At 42.9% G+C, this 24,631-nt stretch overlaps 1 protein-coding gene across 1 annotated transcript in view; it reads right to left on the reverse strand.

The window, feature by feature from the left end:
* The window catches only part of EMILIN2 (elastin microfibril interfacer 2), a 56,191-nt gene that overhangs the window by 25,993 nt on the left and 5,567 nt on the right, over window positions 1-24,631 (reverse strand). Inside the window, exon 3 of the mRNA XM_039243200.1 lies at window positions 3,746-3,921. Coding sequence (XP_039099131.1) covers window positions 3,746-3,921 — 176 coding nt within the window. The remainder of the gene's footprint in view (window positions 1-3,745; window positions 3,922-24,631) is intronic.

Here is a 24,631-nt window from a genome sequence, read left to right on the forward strand (position 1 = left end):
AACATTGTTTTTCCTCCCCTAAATTTTGCACACAACCATAACAACAGCTATTATTCATTAAAATCAGCTTCGCAGTAAATCAAGACTGTAAGTCAGATGGCCAAACTCCCAACCAGAGAACTACGAAGAGCACCTTATTTCCACACTGAAAAATGTATTCTACCTTAAGACAGTAGGAAGAAAAAACAAGTTGTTGAATTACTTGCATATGAAATGCCTTTCTGAGCAAAGGAAATAAAAGCAAAGGGCAGGAGAAAAGGGGAGATGAGCATGTGAGGAAATACTTCTTTTACATACTCCTGGTGACTGTGGAAATTGCTACAACTTTTTGGAAGGATAACTTGGCAATATGTATCAAAAACCTCAGAATCCCTTTGCCCCAACAATTACACTTCTAGAAGTTTATTCAAGTAAATAATCAGAGATGAATCCAAAATATTGACAGGAAAAAATGCTTATTCAAATATTATCTATAAAAAAATACAAAAAACCTAAGTGACCAACAGTAGGGGACTGTGTTCAAATAATCACAATCTCACCATCAAAATGATATTGGAAAATATTTAATGAATGGCTGTTCATTATAGATTAAGCGTAAAAATTAGTCCTAAAATTGTATGTTCTTTACAATGATAGCAGATTAAGGATAAGCATTTCCTTTCATTCCCTTCTGAAATCCTACTAAAATGGCAAAACAAAACAAAAAACAGAACCACATCACATATAAAAATTAGGAATCAGAATGGTTTTGGACATTTTAACAGCTGCATTGGAAGCCAGAAGAAAAGTGAGTGATGCTTTCAAAATTCTAAAGGAAAATTATTTCCAATCTAGAATTCTAAAGTAGAATAGGGGCGCCTGGGTGGCTCAGTTGGTTAAGTGTCCGACTTCGGCTCAGGTCATGGTCTCATGGTTTGTGAGTTCAAGCCCCGTGTCAGGCTCTGTGCTGACAGCTAGCTTAGAGCCTGGAGCCTGTTTCAGATTCTGTATCTCCCTCTGTCTCTGACCCTCCCATGCTCATGCTGTCTGTCTGTCTGTCTCTCTCTCTCTCTCAGAAATAAATAAAATATTTTTTAAAAATTTTTAATAAAGTAGAATAAAAATATTTTCAGACTATAAAATATTAGAAAATGTATCTTCCATACAATCTTCTCATAAATCTACTGGAGAATGTGCTCTGCCAAAACAAGGGAGTATGTTGAGAACAATCAGGGAGTACAGGAAACAGGGAATCAGTGGGAGAGAAACAAATAAGATCACTGGCTGGCAGCTGTGAACAAGGAAAAGAGGATGACCAGCCCTGGTGGGGCAGTTGAAAAATATCTAGAAGAGATTGCTTTCAGGAAGGTGAAACTGATGTGTCTGAACATAATAAGATCTAAATAATCACCCTGAGGAGAGTTTGAGTTAAAATTGGGACAAAGCCATAAAAAACCAAGCAAAGGAAAATTTAAAACAATCACTAACTCTCAAGAAACCAAAAAGCTGTATAGGAAAGGCAACAGATTCATAGCATACTACATGGCTCAGCTGTAAACATTATCTACATAGTTACTACAGTGTAAATAATAAGTATTAAATAAATTAAAAACTTGGTATCAACTGTATGGAAAGAATGAAGGTATAGGAGCCATGTGCTAGAAAGCAGATAAAAAGGAGTCATATTTTCACCTTCAATAGATGGAGGTTGGGGAGCCTAGGTGGCTCAGTAGGTTAAGCACCTGACTCTTGATCTTGGCTCAGGTCATGATCTCACAGTTTGCGGGTTTGAGCCCTGCCTCAGGCTCTGTGCTGGCAGTGCAGGGCCTGCTTAGGATTCTCTCTCTCCCTCTCTCTGACCCTCCCCAGCTCTTGTTCTCTCCCTCCCTCCTTCTCTCTCTCTCTCTCTCTCTCTCTCTCTCTGTCTCTGTCTCTGTCTCTCAAAATAAAATAAAATAAAATAAACTTAAAAAATAGATATAGAGGTAAATTCCAAAAGACCAGCTAAAGAGTTTAAAGTAATTACCTCTGGGAAGGGATAGAGGGGGAGAAGGGGTGGTCACTGCTTTCCTAATAGTCCTTTAAAACTATTCAACTCAAAAAACTACATACAGGTTTAAACTTTTATAAAATAAAAAAAAAACAAAAGTAAACTATTATGATCCAACAAACCCTCTTCATGTGAACTCATCATAGTATCTATCAGGACGTATTATAATTACATGCCTGATGTTTGCTTTTCATGAGTTCAGGGACTGTCTGCTTTGTTTTTCACTTTTCCCAAGTATCTAGTACAGAGCCTACCAGATATATAAGCTCAATAAACATCTGTGGGATGAATAAATAAATTTTTCTTAACAGTATAGGATATCGGAAGGAGAGTAATGTGTGATAACAAAATGTTAGCAGTAGTTATCATATGGTGGTGAGATTATGTGTAACTCAATATCTCCCTATACTTTATAAACATTCTATAGTTGATATATATTAATTCTGTCTACAAATTATTTTAAAATCTATTTTACAGACAATATGGAGAAACACTATAAGATTCAAAATTGACGGGGGCGCCTGGGTGGCTTAGTCGGCTAAGCGTCGACTTTCGCTTAGGTCATGATCTCGCGGTTCATGGGTTCGAGCCCCGCGTCAGGCTCTGTGCTGACTGCCAGCTCGGAGCCTGGAGCCTATTTCAGAGTCTGTGACTCCCTCTCTCTCTGACCCTCCCCTGCTCACGCTGTCTCTCTCCTAGAAATAAATAAAACATTAAAAAATTAAAAAAAAAAAAGATTCAAAATTGACAATACTTCATGGAAAAATATAATCATTTAAAGATGACTTAAGCTTCGAATTCTTGAGAAAATCTATGTTACATTTATTCTCACTCAACATAAAAAAGGGGGTAAGATAAAGTGATGTAGAATAAAAGGATAGAAAATTTTTTAGCCAAAAAAGTCATCCTCTTAATGTTATAATTAAAAGCAAAGGTGAAAATTATCATTGCTTTCTTATTCACTGAATTTGTGCTACTACCAAAAAAATTCACAAACAAATTTAAGAACAACTTCACTGGATACCTCAAACTTGGGGCTTAGCTTTGCAAATATCTCGTCCAAACAGAATGAGGATGATGCTGATACACCTATTTTTTTTTAACGTTTATTTTTGAGAGAGAGAGAAAGAGTGTGAGTTGGGGAGGGACAGAGAGAGAGGGAGACACAGAATCTGAAGCAGGTTCCAGGCTCTGAGCAGTCAGCACAGAGCCCAACACGGGGCTCAAACCCAAAACCCATGAACCACAGGACCATGACCTGACCCGAAGTCAGAGGTTTAACCAGCTGAGCCACCCAGGTACCCCTGATTCACCTATTTTTAAAATAACCATTTAGTTCCTTCAAATTCAGATCTATGGGATCTTGTAGATGAAAAGTAAAAACAAAGCATCACTACATCTGAATCTCTCCACATCTGTGCCCATGCTACCCCAGTCTGAAAACATCAGCTTCCCTTACACTGATGGCGAAATCCTGTGCTTTCACAAACCGGCCCTAACAAAGCAATTTACTTGCAAAAAAAATAATAAATCTGTATTCTGATTGCTACTGCTTCTGCACATAAATTTGTGTGCCACATGTGTCTACTGCAGGCATACATGTGTGTTACTGGAAGACCCTGAAGAGCTCAACACTGTAAATCATAAATCCTATGGTCTGCAGGAGCAGTGGAAAGATAAGAGGTGGCTGCGCACGAGGAAGCACAAAGAAGTTACCTGTGGCTTTCTTCAGGCTGCTTCGAGGCCGAGCAGGTGTGGGGCGGGGAGTCTTCACAGGGTCCCTTGGACCTTCCTGGCAGTCTCCCCCTCTAAAGCCAGGGCAGCACCTCCATTCCAACTGAGTCACCGTCTTGTACTTGGTGACATATCTGGGTCTGAAGTTCACACGATACCTGCCGAAGAAAAGGGTGGCATCTCTCTTTACTGGCTATTGCCAGTGCCCCTGGCCCGCCCTGACTTGTACCAAATGAAGAGGATCAAGGTCACTGAGGGCCCTGCCTGCACTCTCGAAGATGACCCAGAGGGGACGACTGGTCTCTTCAGTCCAGCCCTGATGCCCTGGGCTTCAGCCAGAATCAGACTGACCTTCTTCTTCCATCTCTTCAACCCACCTGCACCCAACTCCCCTCCCACTAAAGGCCAGAAAGACCACCTACAAAAGCCTGGCCCCAAAATTCCTAAAACTGAGCTTTTGTTTCACACACAAATTTTTGTTTTACAATTCAATGCTTTGTGGAGATCTTTTTTCTGGGTAACTCAAGGTCATTTTTTGTATTTTATTTATTTTTTAAATGTTTATTTTTGAAAGAGAGAAAGAGAGACAGCCTGAGTTGGGGGCGGGGGGGCCAGAGAGAGAAGGAGACACAGAATTCGAAGCAGGCTCCAGGCTCTGAGCTGTCAGCATAGAGCCCAAAGCAGAGCTTGAACACAGGAGCCATGAAATCATGACTTGAACCAAAGTCGGACGCTCAACCGACTGAACCACCCAGGTGCCCCATTTGTTTTGTATTTTAAAGAAACCTCCTTGACACCTTTGTCTCCATGGCATTTGTGCATTCATCTTGGCACCTCCTTTCCTGCAAAGGCAGCAGGCTATGAGCCTTCAGAGAGGGCACCTCATGCTAGTTGTGTTCACACCTTTTTTTAAAAAATGCCCTGAGTCACAGAGCTAATCACAGAAATAAAGATCCCTTTTTAAGTGCACGATCCCCCACGCACATGCATATCACACCAAGATTCTTGTGATAGCTGTAAAGGCCTCCAGACCCAGCGCTGGGCCTGGCCAGGGAGTGGCAACCCAGCAGCCCCCGTACACTCAGGATGGATGCAAGGGTCCAACAGCCCCAGGTGCCCCTGCTCACAGCACAGATGCAGGCCACTCCTTAACTTATTCCAACTTCTCCTTCCAGCTTGGAAGCACGGCTCTCTAAAATGTCCTTACTTTCTCTTCATTGTGAACACCAGCACTAGCAGCTGCCCTTCTCCTTGGGGGCCAATTCCCAGAAAGGAATCAGCTCTCTGTCACATCCCCAGGGCTGTGTGCTGCCCAGGGGGCCAATCGGGGCTGGGGGGGTCCATGGGGCCTGATGCCAGCCAGGTGACTCCACCTCAGGCACCAGCCTTGCTGAGAGTGGAGTTCAAAGTCAAATTCCCAAGAAAATTGCAAACTAGTAAATGTAATGGGCTTTTGGCATCCTTCCTGAGGGTCAAAACCATGACACCTAAAATCTCAGGTGTAAGGAGCTCTCCCATCACCAGGATCCAAGGTGATCCTCTGGAATTTCCCGAGGGCCCTGGGGACAGTGCTGACCCAAACGTTAGTGTCCCAACACGTGTCTCTGTCCCTGGTTCACTGGCCCTTCTAGGGCAGTGGCTCAAAACCTTAGCTGAGTGTCAAAATCACCAGGGAAGAGTGAAAAACTGCAGATACCTGGCTCTTACCCTCAGAGATTCTGATTTACTTGGCCTGTGGTGGGGCCTGGGGACACAGATTTTGAGAAGCCCCAGAGGGAAACTTTTTCAAAACAGAAGACAAAGACAAATGAATGAAACAGAAAGGGGGTGGGGACATGACCTCCCTTCTAGGATCTTCATTCCCTCTTTTTGCCACCATACCCCCCATCAAGGCCCAACTATTTATAGAGTTTCCCCTTTTCACAAATGGGAAAACAGAGGCTCACAGAGGTTAAGTGACCTGTCCAAGTTCCAAAGGTCGGGAAGGGCCAGGGCTGGGATTTAAACCAAAGTGTTCGCTCTGTACCCCAGACGGTTCTCCCAGCACACAGAAGCCAGAGACTCCAGCAACTGGCTTAAATTTGAAGAACTCCACCCACCCAGAGATGTTCCAGAAGGCCCTGTAAGCAGGGTCAAAGGACAGCCACCATCCCCATTCAGCAAACACTTGTCTGAACATGTGACACAGTTCACATCAACCTCCAGCCCCCTTGCACCCAACCTACCAAAAGAATTCCCTGTGTGGTCCTCCTAGAAACTATTTAAAAAAAAAAAAGAGAAGAAGAAAGAGTGCTTGCTTCAGCAGCACATATACAAAAAAAAAAAGGAAAAAAAAGAAAATTCCACTTCATTGTTTTGCATGCTCAAGTATAGCATAATGCTGCAAAAATGTGTAATCTCAGAAAAACTTTGTTCCTCTGAGCATTTAAGACTGAATGTGAAAATGTGTTTGCTCTCGGGTTTTGTACACGTGCCAGCAGATGACAGCCCATAGCAAACCCTTTTGGACGCGGCTGCACGGGAACCAGGAGAGCAAAACCTGAGGCTGCAACTCGCTCCACACCCGGAGGCCTCGGCCCCAACTGTGGAGCCGAGTGTAAGAAAGTGCCTGCCTTTCCAACACACCTCATTATTTTCTTTAAAGGCAGTTATTATTTTGGCACCAGCTCATAACTTAGGAAAGTTCCCTGGAGTTCCTGCCTTCCTCTCCAGCTCCACGCACATTCCCTGCTCCCACCCTCCGCTTAATCGGGCTTGCTGTAGGGTTTCCGGTTTGCAGCAAGGGAGTTCAGGTTGACAGCATTTCTAACAGAGTTTTAAGTCCAGCGTGTGGAAGAGGCTTCCTGGCCAGCGGTGACAGCTGGAAGTGATCAGGCGGCCACCTCCAGCCGTGGGAAAGCTCACGTTCCGAGTGCTCCACGCATGAGGACAGAGATCCCAGAGGTGGTTGTGGGTCCTCAATCTGGGGGATGTGAGGGAAAGAGGGTTGTGCAGCCCCACTGGGATCTCCCTGCAGAAACGGGGTTCCTGCCTCCATGAGAACCAGCCAGGAGGTCCCCCAGAGGATGGGAGGAACACAGCAGGATCCCCAGACCCTCCTTCCACCCCTCGATGCTCTCCAGGACAATATCCTGGCCAGGGAGCTTTAAAAAAAATGGCCAGATCTTTATGCTCAAAATTCTAATTTAACTGGCTCGGGGGCAGGGGTGTCCAGGCACGTATACCTTTCAAAAACTCCCCAAGTAACTGTCAAGTGCTGCCGGAGTTGAGTATTGCAGTCCAAAACTTAGGGCATCGATCAGTTGGGTGCCTCTGAGGCAACCAGGCAGGGGAAGTGAATTGACCCAAAGCAGCCTAAGTGTTACCGCAAAGGCCCGTGGGCTGTAAGGGTACAGGAGGTGCCCCGTGGACATTTACTGAATCAGCTCTCTGACTGCACCCAGCTGAGGGATCGACAGCCAAAGGGACAGTCAAGGCAGTGCTGGGCCAGAGCTGGAAGGCTGACTCAGGCTGCAGCCTTGGCCCTCATCCCAGTCTTGGGCAGGGACTGTAACAAAATCCCGTCCCTCAAGGGAGCCCTGGCCACAGCTGCCTTGGGCGCTCCTGGAGATTCCCGGGGAGGGCAGCATGCTGCCCCACAGCCCAAGCCTGCCCCCACCTCTGCCAGCACTCCGTGTCTCGTTCTCTCCTCAACTCTCCTCCCCCACTCTCCCTCTGAAACCCTTTTGGGTTGGGGGTGAAACAAGGGTTTGCCATATTTATGAGTTCAACCACTGTGTCTAAGGTGTGACATTAGATCAACCTAGAAGATTCTTCTGAGAAGAAAGGTGGCAAGGCAAGGATTAGAAAAGTTTGATCAGGGTTCAGGGACCATATGACTGGAATGTCCCCATTAAAACAAAATACGACAAAATGACCATGCCTCCGTTTGACATCCATCACCCCCTAGTAAAGACTCCTTCCTAGTGATAGTGTATTCTTTCCTAATATGCTTTGGTTCACACTTGTTCAATGTTTGTCTTCTCACAGACCATAAGCCCTGTGAGGTCAAGAATTCCTGTTTTTGTTCTCTACATCATCCTCATTTTTAAACATGGCATCTGTCCTATTGTATGTGCTCAATAAACAGTGAAGTATTAATCATTAATCAAACAATAATGAATAATACTAAGTCCACGTTGGATATAGTTTGTGGGAATCCAATGTCCATATTAAAAGCCCCAGATTTGTCCTCAGGTCTAACCCCAACCAATGTGAATTCCTGAACCTTCCCAGAATGAAATCAAGCTCCAGAGTCCTTGGGACAAGAATCACACACCAGAAAGTGACTTTGAGTTGTGCTGTCCAGTTAGAGAGCCATTAATCAGGTGTGGCTATTTAAATCTAAAGTGATTAAAAGTAAACAAAATTGAACATTCAGTTCCTCAGTCACATTGGCCACATTTCAGGTGCTTGGTAGTCACATGCAGTATTAGCATGAACATCTCGATCATTAAGGGAGGTCTATGGGACAGAGCTGGCCTAGACATTCATGAAACTATCAAGGGAATGGCGATGGGCACACATCTGTTCATCTCTTCATTCCTATCCCACACCCACCCATCTTCTCTTTCCTCCCACATCCTTTCCGGTTGCCAATAGAAGACTTTTCAGAACTAACCACATATCACTGGCAGAGGATCATGTAGACAAATGTTCTACAAGGTAAGGCTCATTTCCCTGCATTCAGTATTCACCTGTAACTTCTTATTTGATTCATGCCACTAAAAGTGCACAAATCTAAAGCCCAGTGCCGCACTGACTGGGATTCCTCCCAAGAACAGACTTTCTAGTAAATTCCTCTCTTTCTTCCAAGCACTGGCTTGTCCCCAAAACCTCAGAGCCAACTCTGCTTGCTTCATTCCATAAGTGGTCCTGCACAGTATTGACTGGAATGGACTATAATGATAGTGAAGAAAACTAGAAAGAAGAGGTGCCTCCTCTCTGGTAGAGAGCACCTTAGGCCTGAAGAGATAACTACCAATCTGGGACAAAGTCAGCATGTGCATATAAGCAAGAAGTCATTTCATGGAGTTTTCAGGATGCACATCCAGGGCAGATTTGGTTATCCTGCATTCAGGTACTAAACCAAGTTTTCAAATCTAGGCATGGTAACTAATTTTTTAACTGTGGTAAATATGTATAACATATGGGTAAAATACCCATAACATAAACAAATGGGACTACATTGAACTGAAAAGCCTCTGCACAGCAAAGGACCATCATAATAAAAATGCAACCTATAGAAGAAGAGAAAATATTTGCAAACCATATAATTGATAAGGGGCTAATATTCAAATACATAAAGAACTCATACAACTCAAACAAAAAATATATATGTGTTTAAAAAATAGGCAGAGGCTCTGAATAGACATTTTTCCAAAGAAGACATCCAGATGGCCAACACATTTGTGAAAAAGTGTCAACATCACTACTCATCAGGGAAATGTACATCAAAACCATAGTGAGATATCACTTCACACCTGTTAGAGTGGCTGGTGTCAAGAAAGAGAAGAAATAGTAAGTGTTGGTGAGGATGTGAAGAAAAGGGAACCCTGGTGCACTGTTGCTTGGAATGTAAATAGGAACAGCCACCATGGAAAACAGTATGGAGTTTCCTCAAAAAATTAAAAATAAAACCACCATATGATCCAGCAACCTTCTCCTGGACACTGATCTGAAGAAACACTAACTTGAAAAGATAACTGCTTCCCCATGTGTATTGCAGCATTATTCACAACAGCCAAGATTAGGATGCAACTTCAGTATCCATGGATGGACACTTGAATGAATGGATGGATGGATGAATGAATGAAGATGTGGTGCATGCACGCGCACATACACACACACACAGAGGAATATTACTCTACCATAAAAAATGAAATCCAGACATCTGTGACAACATAGATTGAACCTGAGGGTAGCACGCTAAATGAAATCAGTTAGGGGTGCCTGGACGGCTCAGTTGGTTAAGCATCCAACTCAGTTTAGGCTCAGGTCATGATGTCAGGGTTCTGGGAGTTCAAGCCCCACATCAGGCTCTGTGCTGGCAGTGTGAAGCCTGCTTGAGATTCTTTCTCTCTCCCTCTCCCTCTCTCTCTCTCTCTCTCTCTCTGCCCCCCCCAACTCATGCCATGTCTGTCTCTCTCAAGATAAATAAATAAACTTAAAAAAAAAATGTAAGGGGCACCTGCATGGCTCAGTCAGCTAAGCATCGGACTTTGGCTCACATCATGATCACATGGCTCATGGCTTTGAGCCCCATGTCAAGCTCTCTACTGACAGCTCAGAGCCTGAAGCCTGCTTCCGATTCGGTGTCTCCATCTCTCTCTGCCCCTCCCCCCCACCCCATAAACAAACATTAAAAAAATTTTTTTTAATTTAAATTTAAAAATAAATTAAATAAGCCACACAAAGACAAATACCATATGATCTCACTTATATGTGGAATCAGAAAAACAAAAAAACGCAAAGTAACTAAAAAACCAAGCTTACGGTTACAGAGAACAGATTGGTGTTTGCCAGGGGCAAGGGATAGGAGTGAAAGAAATGGTTGCACTGTGGGATTTTTTTAAAAATTTAAATTAATTGAATCATTTATAAGAAAAAAAGAATGGGAGAAATGTACCAACCCCAGGTCTGACGGGGCCAGAGGAGGACAAGGCCATAACCATAGTGTTGGGGGAAGACTACTGAACAGGAGCTGTGGCCTTTGCTGGAGGAAACAGTCACAGCCGCCATTCACCTGGAGGGAGAGGCAGGTGCCTTATAGTGGCCTGACCAATGGGAAGCCAGATGGTGAGGGAACCCAGTGACATACCAGTGAGATAATTCTGGAAACAGCAACCAACTGTAAGTATCCCTAGACTAAAAGCAAAAGCCCTTTTCATTAGTTACCTGAGTGACTTCCCACCTCTGGGCCACAGTTTCATCAATACAATGAAAGGATTAAGTTATAATCCATCCAGATCAGACTCCTAGAGCAAAATCAGCAGCAAGAAGGAAAAATGGATCTGGGGGCAAGCAGAAAATGTCCAGCACATGCTGCCAGAGAGACACAAGGAAAACTGCAAAAGCTCATAAGGAAAGGGGAAAGAGTAAGCCATGAAGGCAGATGAGTTTATATTTCCAGCACTGCTGAGAGAGTCTAGTAACACAGAAGGACTGAGAGATAATGTTCTTAAGACAAGGAATTCTTGGTGAACTGAGCCATTGCTGCTCAGATCAATGGTGAGAGAGGATGCTGGGTCAGAATAAAGAATGAAATAAGCAAGAGGGGGTACAGACCAAAAACCTCTTCCATCAAGTTTGCTTGTGATGGGAAATGAGAAATAGAGTGGTAACCAGGAGATAAGGGGGGCTGAAGAAGAATATTCCCCCCCTAAATTCAGGAAAATCCTAACCAGGAAGAGTGTTGAAAGACAGGATGAAGTTGAGAGGGTGATGAGAGAGCCGTGGAGAAGCATTCCTGGCCCTCCAGGAAAGACTGCTCTGATGAATGAGCCCTGTCTGCTGTGGACACAGGGTAGGGGTGAGTGGAGCGGCAGGCAAGGGTGTAACTGAGTCAAACCCAGTCTCTAAAAAAGATTACCATCTTTGCCACTTTGAAGAGCACAGTTCAGTGGCATTAAGTCCATTTACATTGTTGCACAACTGTCACCCCCATCCATCCCCAGAATTCCTTTCATCTTCCCAAACTGAAACTCTCTACCCATTAAACACTAACTCCCCATTTCCCTCCCCTCACCCCTGGCCCCTGCAACCCCACCATTCCACTTTCTGTCCCTATGAATTAGACCTCTCCAGGGACTTCATATAAGTGGAATCATACAGCATTTGTACTTTATGACTGACTTATTTCACTTAGCATAATGTCCTTATAGGAGAAAAAAAAGTTTCCTCTACGCTGTTAGGTTTGTTCTGGGTCCTGTGAATTAAACGGACAAAAGACAGATTCACAGGAGAAAAGACATCCAAACTGTATTTTTTTTTTTAATGTTTTATTTATTTCTAGGAGAGAGAGAGAGAGAGACAGCGTGAGCAGGGGAGGGTCAGAGAGAGAGGGAGTCACAGACTCTGAAACAGGCTCCAGGCTCCGAGCTGGCAGTCAGCACAGAGCCCAACGTGGGGCTCGAACCCACGAACCGCGAGATCATGACCTAAGCGAAAGTCGGACGCTTAACCGACTAAGCCACGCAGGCGCCCCCATCCAAACTGTATTGATGTTAATATTTTTCACATGCATGGAGGCTTCATAGAAAAGAAGTGAAAACAACAGTAGGACTCAGGGGACTATATACCATTTTAACACAGGGTGATAAATTGTGAAGTGACTCAACCAAGGAAAAAGGCTTTGGGCCTCTAGAGGCAATAAATTGTGGGAATGTGACTAGGAAATCTATGGGGGAAACTAATGGAAGGTAAGGACTATGTCAGGAAGACCTGCATATGCAGACTCATCTTGGTGCCAACTTCCTATCTATAGTGATCAGGATCATTCTCTTCATCCTGGTACAGGAGAGGCAGGAAACTTAGAAACCTGATTTTAGACAGAAAGACAAAGGGCTCTTCTGGTCTCTGCTTCTTCTCAATTGCTTTAGCTCAAAATAATCAATATGCCAAAGTGGCATATTTGGGGTGGCCTGCTCTGAACTTCGTTACCCTCAAGGTTCATTCATGTTGTAGCGTGTGTCAAAATTTCCTTTCCTTTTCCTTAGTAATTCACTCTTATAGATTTTAGTCTCATGTTCTGATTTAGAGATTAACAATACAGCAAACTAATTTTTCTAGTTTTTTTTTCTTCTGGCTTTTGTTGTTATTGGGTTTTTTTTTTTTTAAGTATGCAAATTTTATTTTATTTTTATTTATTTATTTTTTTTACAAATAGTTTATTGTCAAATTAGTTTCTACATAACACTCAGTGCTCATCCCCAAAGTGCCCTCCTCCATGCCCATCCTCCCCTCCCCCCAATTATTGGGTTTTTTTAATCAATCAATGAATAAATAGATTTATATAAATAAATAAATGGAAGTAACAACAGAAAATACAGTCAGGCAATAACGGCTATAAAGTTTGAAACTGGAAGTGATTCCAGAATGATGTTGAAGGAAAAGTGGTTCTATACGAGCAGGACAGACACTTGCCATTTGATTTCAATCCATTCTGTCTTACAATCACACCTGGGTCATTGGAAACCATGTACATGTACAATGACAACCTCTGCAATCTGAGGGGATGACTCTACCACCCCAGGTCCCTTCCAGTGTTAACTTTCCACAGGATGAAGAAGTCGCCCACACAGGACAAAGTGAAGGAACCCAAGGACCTTCTTCCAGGTTAAAACACATCACACACACAAACCACAATTTTCGTCTTATCTCTTCCTGCTCCATGACACAATTTTAATTAGATCCCTGCATGGAGAAATTAATTGAAGGAAAAAAATACAGAGTATTTTCCTTGACTTTGTAGGCAAATCCATCTAAGTGTTAAAAGCCAGAATGCTTGGGCAAATATATTTCTGAAATACAGAATGCACCCAACAAAACTCTAAGATTGATGAGCCCTGATTGCAATCAGATGAGAAGATAGCTTTGTACACTTAAAACAACAACAACAACAACAAAACAAAACCAGATCCTAGACCAAAGCAATGTATTCAAAATGAAAACGTACACACAGGAGACTGTCTGCTTCCCAATACAAAGGATTTTTCTGGAGACACCAGGAGCGTAGGTCATTTATTTTCGCTTCCTCTTGAATTCATTTCCTCATGTACTTAGAGTGGCAAGTTGGGTTTCAAAACCAACAATCTTCTTTACCCCTCAGTAGTTTGCTCAGATCACACAAAGCTGTAACAAGTAGTCCCTCCCACACCCACCCAGTTCTTTACAATTATCACCCCCTTCACCCTGGGGACACAGTGACTCTGCATGCTGAAGGAAGGGGATTCCGGAACACCGCAGCAGCTCAGGGGAGACTTGGCTGGCAGCAGCAGCCAGTGAAGCTGCTTTTCTTACATTCCCTCCAAGAAGGCTTGCATTGCTAACAATGACAACGTCTCACAATACAGGGCATGTCCAGCACCGTGAAATATAGCTTATGCAGGTGCTCCTATGAGTTCACATTCTTAGTGGTAACTTCTTAACTTTGGGAAATCCATTACAAAAGTCAAGCCACCGTGGGAAGGCTCACTGTCCTAGCTTTCTGGAGGGTTCCGTAATCCACCATTAATGAAAGCCCTCCTTCCCCCACAGGATTCTTTCCAGGACGGTCATCATCGCTGCTGCAGGCTGCTTCCCCAGATAAATTCTATACTGTTCCCTTCTCAAAGTTACATCATGTTTCTTTGTTCCTGGAGCCAGAATCGCAGGACACTCTCCCCGCTCTTGCTCTGGTTTCCCACAGTGTGAGCCATGAGAACATCTGCCGGCCTCGGCCTGTCACAGGATGCTCACCACAGATACAACTTTCCGTGGCTTAGGGATCCAAACCTTTCTTTCAGAACTACTAAATAATTCTAATTTGATTATTTCCTCTTTTTTTTTTTTTAAGAGGAAAACTCATTTCCGCAAATTCTCCTACAAAATTCACAGTCATTTCAAAATCCTTTTTCCTCTGTCTCCTTGGACTTGGTTTGCAACATCCAACCTTCCCCTTTAGGGATCTTGGTCCTTTGGATGAAGACCATGGATGCTGGCAAGATTTAGACCACACCTGTGACTTGGTGAGGTCCTTTAGACACATAGAAAATCCCGAGACAGTAGGAATGTCTCAAGAGATACAAAAACACCACCTTATTCCTTTGGGCTAATTCATTCTCAGTAAAAGCAATAATCTGGGAACTGAAAATACAGGACCACTTGTATTTCTTTTCTAATTTATGACATTGGAGAGAAAAAGTACCAAAATAGTCTAGTTTCATATTTCTCACATTGTCCAGGATAACCCAATATTACTTTAGGGTTTAAAATTTATTTTTAATGTTTATTTATTTTTGAGAGAGTGAGACACAGTGTGAGCAGGGGAGGGTCAGAGAGAGAGAGGAAAGCACAGAATCTGAAGCAGGTTCCAGGTTCTGAGCTGTCAGCACAGAGCCAGATGCAGGGCTCACACTCACGAACTACGAAATCATGACCTGAGTCAAAGTCAGATGCTTAACCAGTTGAGCCACTTAGGAGCCCCACTTTTGGGTTTTTTAATCAACACTTAACACAGGGAAGTGGGGACATTTTCATCCACCTGCACACTGCTTAGAAAGAGCATGGTTTTCCCTCGGAAGGGGCTGTGGCAGCCCAGTTGTGAAGGTGTGGACAAATAGGGGGTGAGCAAAAAGAAGAATTTGGCTTATTTGCTTTCAAATGGGTAGATGTGACAGAGCAGGAGGCCACCGGAGAAGGCAAAAGTAAAGAGGAGCTATTCTCCAAGATGATAGGCTGGCCAGTGGATTTTCAAGGGTGGTGTCACTATGGCATCCTCTAACAATTTGTATTGCCACAGTCTCCAGTAAAGTCCTCATTGCTCATAGAGGCTTGTTGGACTGGATTTTTCTCTGGGGACTGGAGGGTATACATTGGCCAACTCCATGTGGTTCTGAGAGAGCCACACTCAGAACCCACATACACAGTGGGCTATGGGACAGTTTGCCTTGGACACTATCCCAGTCTACAGGGAAGCTTCTGGGTATCAACAATTCTTGCAAACTGAGAAAGGAGTGAGACAAATATATAGACTTTGAGATGAAAGGGGGCCCAAATGACACTAATTTTTCTTTTTTTAAGTTTGCTTATTTATTTTGAGAGAGAGAGAGAGAGAGCACGCATGAGTGGGGGAGGGGCAGAGAGAGAATCCTAAGCAGGATCCATGCTATCAGCATTTAGCCTGATGCTGGGTTTAAGCTCATGAACTGTGAGATCAAGAGTTGGACGCTTAAGTGACTCAGCCACCCACGTGTCCCTGACATCAATAAACTAGTTTTAAAGATAGGTGGCTAGCTTCCATTTCCTTGAAATCATGTTGTTTTTAAGAAAAACTACATAGATTGCATTATTGTGTTGTTTAGTTTAAGTAAAACAATTAAATATGTGGTTTAAATAGTGGTTCTCATCCTGCTAATAAGCAGGTGCCTCAGCTGGCCCATAACCCAAAGCCTTCACTGAAATTGGCTTCAATTTTTACAAACAAAACATATAAGCATAGATGATATATTCAAAGCCACAAAATTAATCTTTAAAATACTTCCCGATGTTTTTAGAATTTAACTTTCTCAAAATGAAGTTCTGTCTTTTGTCACTATAACTTCCCAGTAACACTAAACCATTCTTTATAGTTGTATTAAAAAAAGAGATAACAGACCCAAATGGAGTCACTTGTGCTAAGCCCTATGTCAGCAAACCAAGTTGAATTTTGATTTATAATCATGTAACATGAACTCCTAAAGAAGGAAAGTGGTCTCTCATATCAGAGAGATGGCCAACATACACTTACATCTTGGCAAAATAATTTTAAAGGTTACGTTGAGACTGCCAGTTCAGGAAACTAAATTATATCAGTACCCTGATTGGTTTAACTTGAATCTACCACATTTCAAATCCTCATTTTAGCTGTAAGCTGCTGCATTTTCATTCAGTATTTACAATTATTTTCAAGATTATGTGTGTGTCACAATTCCCATTTTAAAAACACAAGCCACAGGGGCGCCTGGGTGGCTCAGTCAGTTAAAAACCCAACTCTTGGTTTCTGCTCAGGTCATGATCTCAGTTCATGGGTTCGAGCCTCATGTTGGGTTCCATGATGATGGCATGGAGCCTGCTTGGGATTCTCTCTCTCTGCCCCTCATGCATACTCTTTCTCTCTCTCATAATAAATAAATATTTGTACATGAAATGCATACACTGTGTGTTGTGTGCATGCAGATATATAAATTTACCATAAGGCAAAAATTTGCTATAAGACTAAAAATATGGGTTCCTTCTTGGGGAGCCTGGGTGGTTCAATAGGTTAAGCATCTGATTTTCAGGTCATGATCTCATGGTTCATGAGTTTGAACTCCATGTCTGGCTCTCTGCTGTCAACATGGAACCCATTTTGCATCATCCTCTGCCTCCCCCCACCCCCACTTGTGCACATGTGCACGGGCTCTCTCTCTCAAAAATAAATTTTAAAAAACATTTTAAAATATAGGTTCCTTCCATAATAATGGCCTCAATGGCCCATGTGATAAATTATAGTTGGTTCCTGACCAAAGGTGATGAATAATGATGTACTGACTGTCTCATGGCCATAACCTTCAATGGAAGTCCCTGAACTATCTTGACTTCCTTCACAATATGTGGTCCTTTTTATCAATACCCTTGACAACAGACCACATGGATCACTCAGTAACAGTTCTTCACGTCCCCTCACCCCCATGCAGTGCTGTTGTATGTTAAACACAGAGGAGAGGTCACCTTGCCATTAGACTGGGTCACTGTGTCTCAACCTTTGCATGGCCACGTCTGCTTCCCGCACCACACCCAGCACAGGGACTGTGCCCAGTTTCCTGGCAACACTGCTCCCACCACCCCTTGCCCCCACCCCTCCTACTCCCCCCTCTAATCTACTTTGCACACATTGCCTGATCAGCATTTGGAAGCAAACTTCTGATGGTGTCCAGAACAAAAACCTTCCATGACTCCCCTTTGCCTAAATGAGAAAGCCCAACCTCCCAACACTGGCTGTTATGGGTTGAATTGTCATCTCCAAAAAGATTTGTTAGAGTCCTCACCCTAAGCCAGTACACCTCAGAATGTGACCTTATTTAAAGATAGGGTCTTTTCAGAGGTCATCAAGTTAAAATGAGGCCATTGGGATGGGCCCTAATCCAGTGAGTGGTGTCAGTATAAGAGGAAACTCAAACACAGAGACAGACACAGAGGGAAAGGATGTGACAGACACTGGCAGGAAGGTGGATATCTACCAGTCAGGGAGAACAGCCCTGAGCAGACCCTTCCCTCAGCCCTCAGGGGAAGCCAGGCCTGCGTAAGCCCCTTCATTTCCCTCCTCTAGACCCCAGCCCATGTTTTCTTATTTTATGCTTGTATTCTCTCAAATCTGCACATATGCAACTGGAACAATCTTTCAAAGCTCCACTACGATATCACTACCTCCAAACAGGTTCTCAGATTCCTCCTGGCAGAAAATAATTCCTTCCATCTCTGAATACCCTCAGCTATTTCTACTTCTGTAGCAATTCTCATTTCTACTGTTTTTAATTATTTCTCTCTATGTCTCATTTCACTGGATGGGAACTTCTAGAAGGCAAGAAGGAGGTTGGGTTCCTTGCTAGCTTCCCATGGGGCCTAGTCCTGGGCCAGAGGTAGGCCTTTCACAAAAATATTTATTTAATGAAACTGAGTAACCAACAGTCTCCAAAGAAGTCTTCTTTAACACTGTTGAGTTTTCTGCCAATTTGAAATGGCTTAAGCTAATTATGTGGTCTCACTCCAACATTTTCCAGGGCTATAAATGTGAAGTGTGTTTTTCTTACTCCACTATAGTTTTATCTAGTACTCTCATCTGTTAGATATTTACTATCTAATTCGTCTTCAGAAAAATATCAGAGAAGTGACCTCACCTTACTATCAATACAAATGACTTTCTATACCATTTTGCCACAAGGAAGTCCTCAGCTACAAAACAACTATATACAAATGGTGATACACACATACAAAGGAATACTACTCAACAATACAAAGTAATCAACTGTTGATATATAGTACAACATGATATACCTCAAAATAATTTGGAATGAACAAAGACTAAAGGGTAACATAAGAGTACATAATGTATGACTCTTTACGTGAAACTCTAGAAAATGCAAACTTATCTATGGTGATGGAAAGCAGATCAGCAGTTGCCTGGGAAGTGTGTGGGGAAAGCCCAGAGGGAAGGATTGGAAAGGGGAGTGAGGAAACTTTTGGAGATGATGGTTACATTCAAGGTCTTGATTATGATGTTGGCTTTATGGGTGCATACACAAATCATTTAATTATACAACTTTAAACATGTATGGTTTATGTATGTAGATTATACCTTGATAAAGCTATTTTGTATTATATATACATGTATATGTATATATACACACACACACATACACATGCATCTCTGCATTAGGGTGTCTTAAATCTCTTCAAGACTGTGAAATGAAGTGCCAGATAGTCTTGCCTTGACTATTTAGTAAAATAACTTAGCTTAAAAAAAAACAAAAAAACAAAAAAAAAAGATCTATATATATATTCTTTTTCAGAGTTTCAAAATGAGGATTTAACTAAAGTTTTTTTTTTTTTTTTTAAAGATATTGGATTACTCTTTACACAACCATTTGCTTTATCTGTTGGGGATTTAGACCTAATATTTATTTTTGTACTTTCAACGGTATGGATCAAAGACTAAAGAAGACAGTCAAAACAGAATTTTCTTTTTTCTAACAGGCTTCAAATTGTCATCTGTGTAAAATAGCACACAAAACATTAAAGCTATAAATGAGCATTCTGAATATATGACAAGGAGTGACTACTCATTGGGATTATTATTTTCTCAGTGACAGTTCTGACAAGAGGTATTTAGAGGGTGCCATGCTATTTGGCTCAGGAAACAAGCCATAGATGGTGTTTCTGCCTTCCCTCCTGCACCATCAGTGAGCAAGGAATCTGGGTTATATCTTGCTAGCTGTTTTTGCAATAATGCAACAAAATGACTCGCAAATATCTTGCGAGTTGCCAGAAGATGATGCAGAATGTTGGGATGGGAAAAGGGTGCCTCGTTTATCATGACCAAGCCAGAGCCCTGACCTGGCTCTGTTGTCCTGGAAAGTAGCTGAAAAGCAGGCCTCTTGAAGCATAAACCAGGCATGAACACTGTCAGGACAGCCGGGCAGACTGGAGATTCTGGAATGTTCAAAATATTCAGAAAGGCTCCTCTCTGCCTCCCTGCCCAGGGCCTTCATTCTACCAGCACGTGAGAGTTCTTTGCGTTGACATGGATGCTAGCCAGGGAAACACTTTAATGGTGAAAAGATCTCCCTCGACCGCTGGATTATGAAACTCACCCCGCCCTGGGTTCTGTCGCAATCACAGCCACAGCTATGGGGCTCTATTTTCAAGATACGTGGAAAACCTCAGCACAAAAACAAGTGGCATTCTCACCACTACAGTTTAGGGGAAAAAAAAAAAGTAGGTCCCTATGATTCTTCAACAGCATCCCTGCTGAGCAGCTGTAGAGAAACAAACTACAGCAAGAAGGAATTCTAGAACCTTGTTTTACAATGAACTGGGAACAAACTGCTGTAAAAGACAACCAAATAAAGACCATTCAGCAGATCCTGGACAATCACAAATATGTATGAAGATAAGGAATGTTAGGAAAAAGGTGAAAAGGTCGCATAGAAAATTCCTTTTCAATGAAATGGTCAACTTGAGAAGTCTTCACCTAAAACCATTGGCCTCTTAACCAAATGCCTAGTAAAATACCCTGAAAGGCTGACACTGCAGACAATACTTATTAGGCGTATTCCCTAATCTAATATTTTCTTAGTGGAAAGTGGAGGGGAAAAAAAAGAAAAGAACAGCTGGATCCTAACACACCCAGAAAAGTTTGCTTCTACAGCATTTTCAAACCAGGGATTTGGTGAGTTTGAACCCTCCCTACTTTTTTCCAGCACCCATCACCACTGTAAAACAGGAAGGAAAGAAGAAAACTCATGGGTGAGTTTCATTTCAATCATTTCATTATTTTCCTCCAACGTGCACTGCTGTCACATTGACAACTACTATGTTCCTCTCTTGAGCCATCCAGGAAAATTGTGCTTTATAAGGACAAGTCAGGTTCGCCTCCTCTTATCAAGTGGTTCTTTGTTATTTTTAAGTCCAGAAAGCTGCCTCACCAAAGACAGAAGCAGTTAATTCTAAGTAGTAAAAACGTCAGTGTGTGTGTGGACCAGCAATAAATCAGCACATTTGGGTGACAGTCTGTAAGTCGTCTAAACACTGCAACAGTCTGTCAGTTTTAGGTTAAAAAAAAACCTTTTTAATGTTTGTTTATTTTTGAGAGATAGAGAAAAAAGGGGCATGGGGTATGGGAGGAGCAGAGAGAGAGGGAGAGAGAGAAGGAGAGGAGGAGGACAGTGAGGGAGGAAGGGAGAGACAGAGAAATTCAAGCAGGCTCTGCATCGTCAGCACAGAGCCTGATGTGGGGCTTGAACTCACAAACCATAAGATCACAACCTAAACATCACGAGTCAGATGCTTATAATGACATTTGGTTTTATAAAATAAGGACTATGATGTCTTATGCGCTGGTGCCCTGGACTCATTAATAGCTGCAACTGGTTGTGTAAGAAACCGAGATCAAGGCATGTCCTACACTGTTTCCCTGAGGTTTCCTCTCTGAGGTGCTCAGCCAAATAAGCTCCAAATTAAGGGGGTTGTGTCCTACACGTATTTATAAAATAGGAGAAACATTTTTGCCTCTTCTGTTCCCTTTTCCCCAAGGACTAAGTTAAATACAAAAGATATCAAACAGTTATGAAGAAAAAAAAGAGCCAGAGGCTTAACCAAGGTGCCCCTAGGTTTTAAAATACAGTATATAAAACTCTGGGAACTGTCATGTGCAGAACATACTGCATTATTCACATTCAGTAAATTTGAGTAACATCCTGCTATTATCAACCCGAGGAAGAGGACTTTTTTCTAAAGGCAAAGGGTTAGAGCAGCATGGTGGCTGGCTGAAAGGTGGCCAGAAGACAGGCAGAGTTCACCGCCGTTCATGCGACCTGGGACATCCCAGAGGGCTCTCTGCCGAGCTTCTACAGACAGGCACGCATCTGCAGAATCAGCGAGCAGAGCCCTCCACAAATGGAACATTCGCTTTAAATTGACTGTAATCATTGACATGCATTCCCCAAAGGAATCATAACTAGTTCTGCCTTCCAAAGCAATCTCTAAGTTATAAGCTTCATGTCTAAAAGTTTATTTTCATTTCATTCACTTAATTATCATCTTAGTTTACTGAATTTATTTCTCTTGATTTTATTTTATTAATAGGCTCTAAGCCCAACATGGGGCTTAAACTCACCACCCAATGATCAAGGGTCCAATGCTCCCTGACTGAGCCATCCAGATTCCTTGTAAATTTACTTCATTTTTTAGCACCTCAGCCTCTCTCTAACTCTAAGCACTAATTTCAAATTCAAGCCCTTCAAAAATATGCCCACCTGAGAGGCAACACTCCAAACAATGAGAATAAGGAGTGTGCATGAGACATTCCTGCTAAGTGTACCCTATGTGAGTATGACAGTGCACTTTAAAAAGTCCCGTCAGCTATGGTATCTTATTAGTAATATAGAGATGAAAAAAAGCATACCTCAGAGACTTTGAGGGACTTGCCTGAAGTCACACAGCTCCATGGTGGTAGAGCTCAGGCCAGAAGCCAAGTTTTTTATTTGCTCTTCCAGAACATGTTGTCCACACCAGCCAGACCCTTAATGGACTGCCTCAGGGGATGTTTGCTCCCACTCACTGCCCCCCCCCCCCCCTTTTCTGGCTGTTTCAGAATTTTAGTTGATTTACCAAGTGCCAACACAGTGGAATAGATCAGTGGAGAAAGACCAAATAATGGGACCAAAACAGGGTTTAATGAGAAGCAACTGTTTTTCTTAAGACCATGACCTCTATTTGAATCCCATTAACTTTTCTCCAAGACCAGAAAGGTGGAAAATGTAGCCCATAAGCATAAAGTTCTTTTTCCAAGACCCCAGTGTCTGCCCTAAATAATCTGGCTGAGCTTGTGAGGAGAATAAAATAAAACAGCAACTGTAGAAGGGCTCTACAAACTTAGCATCTGATTTACCAGGAAGCTTGAAAGGAAGGTCAGAAGATTACAGGGCAGCAGCGCAGAAGCACCCGGAAGGATGATAAGGAAGGCCGACTGAAGGAAGGAGGCAAGTGGACTGGGCTCACAGGATCTGGGCGCCTGCATCGATTCAAATTACCCTCAAAACTACAGAGCAAAGCCCTTTACAGCCAATTGATTGCAAGATGTTGAAAAGCTGAAGGAAAACCAATTCCCCTGAAGCTGTACACCCAAGAGGCACGTTTTCCAACTGAATGGAATTCTGTTCCTGGAGCTACAGGAACTGCAAGATTGGCTCTAGAAGCTGTAAGCCCTCATTATTTTTGCAGCCTTAAGTGTTCTTTGTGTGCGTGAATTTGTTCTTTTTTGTTTTGTTTTGTTTTTTGTAAGCTTTCCCTGGCTGAGATTGCCTTCTAATAGATAACTCTTCTTCCAACTGAATGACCATCTGCTCCCCTTGGAATCTCAGAATTAGAGTAGTTCTGGAACTCAGCACTTAAAACTCACACCTGCTACAAATTCACAAATTCTTCTTCTGTGTTATCACAGCAGCACAGGCGCCCCTAGTTGGTCCCACCCAGTTCCTCCCCCAACTGATGAGATTCTTTTAAAGAGCTCATAGGAAAAATTCCACCCAGATGCAACACGCCCAAGAAGGGGGCAGGAGCGGGGATGGGTAGAAGCTGATAAACCCAAGTCAGTTTGTGGGCTCAGGGAGTAGGAAACCCCGCCCTACGGAGCCTCAGCCCTGAGCTGGGAGCAAAGTGAATACAGAGGAATAATCCTGCTTTACATCTGGGATTCCCGGATGTCCTCACCTACAAGGCAGCTGCTCCGCACAGCAGGACGCCCCCAAATGCCTCAAATACTAATAGCAGTCAGCTGGACTGACACAAGCAGAGTGGGAGGTTCCGGACTATCTGAAATTACTGCCACAAAGCATGAAGGATGCATGAAAGGAAACCATGCCTAGCCCAAAAGGAGAAGACAGTGCTATCTACTACCAGCAGTACACCCAAACACCACCAACCTGTGCACAGGGAAATCTAGGAAACCTCAGACCATCATCCTACCCTTCCCATCTCACCAGAGACGCCAATGTCACAGCATGCTCTGTGGCAGGCATCACACTCACACACCCTTGGGTGGGTCCAGACAGCGAGCTGGCCATGGAGTATTGACGAGGAAGAGCCTAAGGCTTGGAAGTATGACTGGATTTGGATCCAAGATGGGCTACTTCCTAACTATATGACCCTCTGTAGAATGGAGATAATGCCCCCATGGAATTGGTCTAAAGATGTGATGAAGAGGCTCCTCTCATTCCAGTGATGTGCTTGGGGTGTGGGGGGTAGGGCGGGTATTTTCACCCAAGTCAACCCTGAGTACTTTATGAAAATAAGACATCAACAGGACAAGAGATAAATGCTGCTGAAGATGTGGAGCAAAGGGATCCCTTGTGCACTGTCTGTGGGAATGTAAATGTGTACAGCCACTATGGAAAACAGTATGAGGATTCCTCAAAAAATTAAAAATAAAAATACCATATGATCCAGCTATTTCACTTCTTGGTATATATGCAAAGGAAACAAAAACTCTATGTTAAACAGATCTCTGCTCCCCACATTCACAGCAACATTATCTACAATAGTCAAGACACAGAAACAACCTAAGCTTCCTCTGACTAATGAATGGATAAAGAAGGTGTGATATATACATACAATGGAATACTATCTGCTAATTAAAAGAAAGAAAGAGAAAATCTGGGGCACCTGGGTGGCTCAGTCAATTAAGCATTCGACTTTGGCTCAGCTCATGATTTCACGGTTTGTGAGTTCAAGCCCCACATCTCTGCTGTCAGCGCAGAGCCTGCTTTGGATCCTGTCTTCCTCTCTCTGCCCCTCCCCCATTTGCACGTGCTCACACACACACATACACTCTCT

Source organism: Hyaena hyaena, unplaced genomic scaffold, assembly GCF_003009895.1.
Source record: "Hyaena hyaena isolate Hyena2069 unplaced genomic scaffold, ASM300989v1 scaffold_222, whole genome shotgun sequence".
Classification (NCBI taxonomy): domain Eukaryota; kingdom Metazoa; phylum Chordata; class Mammalia; order Carnivora; family Hyaenidae; genus Hyaena; species Hyaena hyaena.